This window comes from Chaetura pelagica, unplaced genomic scaffold (genome assembly GCF_000747805.2).
Source record: "Chaetura pelagica isolate M959 unplaced genomic scaffold, ChaPel_1.0 scaffold3, whole genome shotgun sequence".
Taxonomy (NCBI): domain Eukaryota; kingdom Metazoa; phylum Chordata; class Aves; order Apodiformes; family Apodidae; genus Chaetura; species Chaetura pelagica.
Genome location: NW_009952974.1, coordinates 14,584,023 through 14,590,299, shown reverse-complemented (window position 1 = coordinate 14,590,299; position 6,277 = coordinate 14,584,023). Strand labels below are relative to the sequence as shown.

Genomic DNA, 6,277 nt, shown 5'->3' with positions numbered 1-6,277 from the left:
TGTAGTTGCTAATAAAAAAAGTAAATGCTTGCTATATTGCTTAACCTGTTGCACTTTTTTTTTGCAGAAAAACCCAGCCCACCAGAAAAACTTGGTGTAACAAATGTCACAAAGGACAGTGTTTCTCTTTCATGGCTAAAACCAGAACATGATGGTGGAAGCAGAATTGTGAGCTACCTCATTGAAGCTCTTGAGAAGGGACAGCAAAAATGGGTCAAGTGTGCAGTTGTAAAGACAACTCATCATGTTGTCCATGGTCTTAAGGAGAATGTTGACTATTTCTTCAGAGTGTCTGCAGAAAACCAAGCTGGTTTAAGTGATCCTAAGGAACTACTGCTCCCTGTTACAGTAAAAGAACAACTAGGTATGCTTCCTGACATGAGAAAAAAGTTAATACACATTAAATTAGATTAATGTATAACAAGAGAGAATATTTTTAATGGTTTAAAAATCTTTTCTTTTTGCAGAGTCTCCTGAGATTGACATGAAGGGCTTCCCTCATAACACTGTATATATTCGAGCAGGATCAAATCTGAAAGTTGAAATTCCAGTTTCTGGAAAACCAGTGCCAAAGGTGACACTGTCTCGAGATGGTGTTCCACTGAAACCTACCATGAGATTTAACACAGAAACCACTGCAGAAAGTCTCATCATTAACCTTAAAGAAAGTGTGGCTGCTGATGCTGGCAGATATGACATTACTGCTGCCAACTCAAGTGGCACTACAAAATCATTTGTTAATATTGTTGTGCTGGATAGACCAGGTCCTCCTGTTGGTCCTGTTGCCCTTAGTGATGTCACTGAAGAGAGCGTAACACTCAGGTGGCAGCCACCAGCTTATGATGGTGGAAGTCAAGTTACCAACTATATTGTACTGAAAAGAGAAACAAGTACTGCTGCTTGGTCTGAAGTGTCTACAACTGTTGCTAGAACTGTTATCAAGGTTACAAAGCTCACAACAGGAGAGGAATACCAATTCCGCATCAAAGCCGAGAACCGCTTTGGCATCAGCGATCACATAGACTCACAATGTGTGGTTGTCAAGCTTCCTTACAGTGAGTAATATGTTTTTCACACTGTACATCCATGTTTTAATGCTCTGGTGTTGAAAATATTATTTTGTTAACAATTGATCACTTATTTTGATATCATCAGCTACTCCTGGCCCTCCTTCCACACCATGGGTCACAAATGTCACCCGGGAGAGTATTACTGTTGGATGGCATGAACCAGTCACTAATGGTGGCAGTGCAGTCATTGGATACCACCTAGAGATGAAAGACAGGAATAGCATATTATGGCAGAAGGCTAACAAGACCCTCATTCGCACAACTCACTTCAAAGTCACCACCATCAGTGCTGGCCTTATCTATGAATTTAGAGTTTATGCAGAAAATGCAGCTGGTGTTGGAAAAGCAAGTCGTCCTTCTGATCCAGTACTTGCAATTGATGCTTGTGGTATGTATTCCCTAAAAAACAAAGAAGCCCTACCATTTAAGTAGTGGTTTTGTTTTTTTTCCCGTTGTGATATTGTGTCCTGTACAGCAAGCCAATATCCAAAAAAAGGTGTTATTCATTAAGAAAACTCTTTTTTCCCACTGCAGAACCACCAAGAAATGTTCGTGTCTCAGATATTTCCAAGACTGCTATCACTCTGTCATGGCAGAAGCCAGCATTTGATGGTGGTAGCAAGATCACTGGATACATTGTAGAAAAACGTGATCTTCCAGATGGCAGATGGACAAAAGCTAGCTTCACCAATGTTATTGACACTCAGTTCACAGTATCTGGTCTGACACAGAATTCCCAGTATGAATTCCGGGTCTTTGCTAAGAATGCCGTTGGTTCCATTAGTAATCCCTCAGATGTTGTGGGTCCTATCACATGTGTTGATACATATGGTAAGTGTTTTGCAATGATATAATGGTAACATTTCACTGTACTAGGAAGCTCAAAGGCAACACTGTTTTGTAGAGCCATGGTATTTTTAAATATGAAATGCTAGTTTACAGTGATTAATTCAATAAGCTTAACTGACTGTGAGCTATTTGGTTATAATTGTCATTAACATCTTTGCCTGTATCTGCATTTTTAAAGTGTTACGGTATCTTTATTCTTTGAGCAACAGAAGTCTGCCCGTGCCCCATGGCCAAAGTGGTTATATTTATACATGTGGTTGTCTTTCCTCGGTAGGATTAATTCTAACTTGTTCTAGGTTTATGGTTTAAGTTATACATGCTATCTTTACTTTGATCTGTATTTGTAAGATGCCTGTACTATTATCTTAAATGTACTATTATTTTTATTAAATACAAGTCTAAAATGAGTGGTTTTAACTTTTTCTTATTTTTATATTTTCTCAAGGTGCACCTGAAATCGATGTGCCACCAGAATATACAGAAGTAGTGAAATACAAAGCAGGAACTTCAGTTAAGCTAAAACTAGGCATTTCAGGCAAGCCTATACCCACAATTGAATGGTTCAGAAATGGCAATGAGGTACAAACCAGTGCACTAGTGTCTATTGAAAACACAACAGAATTTGCCTGTATACTCATCAAGGATGCAACTCGACTCAACAGCGGCACCTATGAATTAAAATTGAAAAATGCCATGGGTTCAGCATCAGCCCATGTCAGAGTACTGATACTTGGTATGTCTAAAGATACAACTGTACTATACTATTAAACAATAATTCAGTAATAAATATTTAACATCTTCTTCTTCTGCCTTCCACAGACAAGCCAGGACCCCCAAGTGGACCTATACAGTTTAAGACAGTCACTGCTGAAAAGATTACAATAATGTGGGATCCACCAGCAGATGATGGTGGTGCACCCGTAACACACTATGTTGTTGAAAAGCGGGAGACAAGTCGGGTTGTATGGTCTTTAATTTCTGAAAAACTGGAGGGTTGTATCGTAACTACAACAAAACTCATCAAAGGAAATGAATATGTGTTCCGTGTCCGTGGCGTGAACAAGTTTGGAGTTGGTGATTCACTGGAGTCTGAACCCGTTATAGCCAAAAATTCATTTGGTAAGAAACATATACAATAACTTACGGAACTGAGTTGTCTTGTGTGTTATTTTTAAGTCGTACTGATCTATGAACATATTTATTTATTACTCAGTTACACCTGGACCACCTAGTGTACCAGAAGTCACAATGATAACCAAGAATTCTATGACCGTTGTCTGGAATAGACCCACTGTTGATGGAGGCAGTGAAATATCAGGATATTTTCTTGAGAAGCGTGACAAGAAGAGTCTCAGTTGGTTCAAAGTTACTAAAGAAACCATTCGGGACACCAGACAGAAAGTAACAGATCTGACTGAAAACAGCGAATATCATTTCCGAGTTTGTGCCGTCAATGCAGCTGGACAAGGTCCATTCTCTGAAGCTTCTGACTTCTACAAAGCCACAGATCCTGTTGGTAAGATACAGCATGCATTCTTTTTAATGGGTTAGAAATGAATGGAGAATAAGAAATTAGGATGAGATTGCACCAATGTAACCAATTATTGTAACTGGCTTTTGATTTTTCCCCCCTTCCCGCATAAACTTACAGATAAGCCAGGCTCACCAACAAAGCTGAAGGTTGTGGATACAACCAAAACATCGGTCACTCTTGGTTGGATTAAACCTGCTTATGATGGAGGAAGTCCAATTACTAGCTATGTGGTGGAGAAAAGGGAAGGTGAAGAGCAAGAATGGACTGTAGTCAGTACTAAGGGAGAAGTGAGAACAACGGAGTATGTTGTATCCCACCTTCAGCCAAGTGTTAATTATTATTTCCGTGTGTCTGCTATAAATTCTGCTGGACAAGGAGAGCCTATTGAAATGACAGAACCTGTTCAAGCTAAAGATATTCTTGGTACTGTACTTTTCCGTGTTCTATACATTTTTTTGTGTGTGGTTTTTATGTTGTTGGTTTGTTTTGTTTTGGTTGGTTAGTTTTTTTTTCAAAGCATTTCTTAATTTAGATTCCAGGTGTGCACTATTAATTTTTCCTTATTTCCACAGTGGCACCAGAGATTGATCTGGATGTTGCTCTCCGGACCTCTATTGTTGCTAAAGCAGGTGAAGATGTGCAAATAATGATTCCATTCAAAGGAAGACCTCCTCCAACAGTCACATGGAGAAAGGGTGACAAGAATCTTGGGACTGATGAAAGATATATCATCCAGAACACAGAATCATCTACACTACTTACTATTCCTCAAGTTACCCGAAATGATACAGGAAAATATGTTCTTACAATTGAAAATGGAGTTGGAGAAGCAAAATCATCATTTGTTAATGTAAAAGTACTTGACACACCATCTGCCTGCCAGAAGCTGCAGCTTAAGCATGTTTCTCGTGGCACAGTTACACTAGTATGGGAGCCACCTCTCATTAATGGTGGTTCTGAAATAACAAATTATGTTGTTGAAAAAAGAGATGCTACAAAGAGGGCCTGGTCAACTGTAACAACAAAATGTTCTCATACCACCTTCAAAATAACTAACCTGTCAGAGAAGACTGCTTTCTTCTTCCGTGTTCTTGCTGAAAATGAAATTGGACTGGGTGAACCCTGTGAGACACCTGAACCAGTGAAACCTGCAGATATACCTGGACCTGTAAAAGACTTAGCCATGAAAGATTCTACAAAGACTTCTGTTAAATTGCAGTGGAGCAAACCTGACTATGATGGTGGTAGCATTATATCGGACTATATTATTGAGAAGAAACTGCAGGAAGAAAAGGAATGGACATATGCAGGCACCAGCAAGAGCTGTGAGTTTGAAGTTGAAAAACTTAAGGAGCTTTCTGTCATGGAATTCAGAGTTTTTGCTAAAAATGAAAAAGGAAAGAGTGATGGTGTTACTATTGGACCCATTACAGTGAAAGAACATATAATAACACCTGAAGCTGACCTTTCTGATATTCCTGGAGGTCAAATTGCAGTAAGAATTGGACATAACCTGCACATTGAATTGCCCTATAAAGGTAAACCTAAGCCATCAATGAGCTGGCTGAAGGACAATCTCCCTCTTAAAGAAACTGAACATCTTCGCTTCAAGAAAACTGAGAACAAGATAAGCTTAAGCATCAAGAATGTGAAAAAGGAGCATGGCGGCAAATATACTTTAATTCTTGATAATGTAGTCTGCAGACAAACATTCGCAATCACTGTCATCACTCTTGGCCCTCCCTCTAAGCCAAAAGGACCTTTAAGACTAGATGAAATCAAAGCAGATAGTGTAGTTTTGTCATGGGAAGCTCCTGAAGATGATGGGGGAGGAGAAATTACTGGCTACAGTATTGAGAAGAGAGAAACTTCACAAATTAACTGGAAGCTGGTGTGTTCAAGTGCTGCAAGAACAACTTTCAAAGTACCAAACCTTGTTAAAGACACCGAGTATCAGTTTAGAGTTCGTGCAGAAAACAGATATGGAGTAAGCCCACCTCTTGTCTCAGCAGATGTTGTGGCAAAACATCAGTTTAGACCACCAGGTGCCCCAGGCAAGCCTGTTGTATACAACGTAACTGCTGATGGAATGACCATATCTTGGGATGCTCCTGTTTATGATGGTGGTTCAGAGATTATTGGATACCATGTTGAAAAGAAGGAAAGAAACAGTATTTTGTGGCAGAAGGTTAATGTTGCATTAATATCTAGCAGAGAATACAGGATTACTGGACTGCTTGAGGGCCTGGAGTACCAGTTTCAAGTATATGCTGAAAACACTGCAGGTTTAAGCCGAGCCAGTGAGCCGAGCAAGTTTACTTTGGCAGTCTCTCCAGTGGGTGAGTGAATGATCAATCACTATCCAATAAAATTTTATTCTTGTAGACTATGGTGAGTAGTCATAAAAATAAATTTTAATTATTTTCCTTTCAGACCCACCTGGTACTCCTGATTACATAGATGTCACCAGGGAAACAGTCACTCTTAAGTGGACCCCCCCACTGCGTGATGGAGGAAGCAAGATTGTGGCCTACAGCATTGAGAAACGGCAAGGAAGTGAAGACCGCTGGCTCAGGTGTAACTTTACTGATGTCAGTGAATGCCAATATACAGTTACAGGACTCAGTTCAGGTGACCGATATGAATTCAGAGTGCTTGCAAGAAATGCTGTTGGTACAATCAGCCCACCTTCACAGTCTTCAGGCTACATCATGACCAGAGATGAAAACAGTAAGAACTATTTCTTAATATGCTTGTATTTGGGTACTGAAGCCAGCTAGAGCTTCAGGATGTACTGATTGAAATGGGAGGCCATGGGGGGGGG

The 6,277-nt window shown here is 39.8% G+C and overlaps 1 protein-coding gene across 1 annotated transcript in view; it reads left to right on the top strand.

The window, feature by feature from the left end:
• Positions 1–6,277, top strand: part of TTN (titin) — a 248,597-nt gene that overhangs the window by 216,761 nt on the left and 25,559 nt on the right. The window contains exons 280-289 of the mRNA XM_009996323.1: positions 68–364; positions 468–1,055; positions 1,156–1,458; positions 1,605–1,901; positions 2,365–2,652; positions 2,739–3,038; positions 3,133–3,435; positions 3,571–3,876; positions 4,026–5,792; positions 5,887–6,183. Coding sequence (XP_009994625.1) covers positions 68–364; positions 468–1,055; positions 1,156–1,458; positions 1,605–1,901; positions 2,365–2,652; positions 2,739–3,038; positions 3,133–3,435; positions 3,571–3,876; positions 4,026–5,792; positions 5,887–6,183 — 4,746 coding nt within the window. The remainder of the gene's footprint in view (positions 1–67; positions 365–467; positions 1,056–1,155; positions 1,459–1,604; positions 1,902–2,364; positions 2,653–2,738; positions 3,039–3,132; positions 3,436–3,570; positions 3,877–4,025; positions 5,793–5,886; positions 6,184–6,277) is intronic.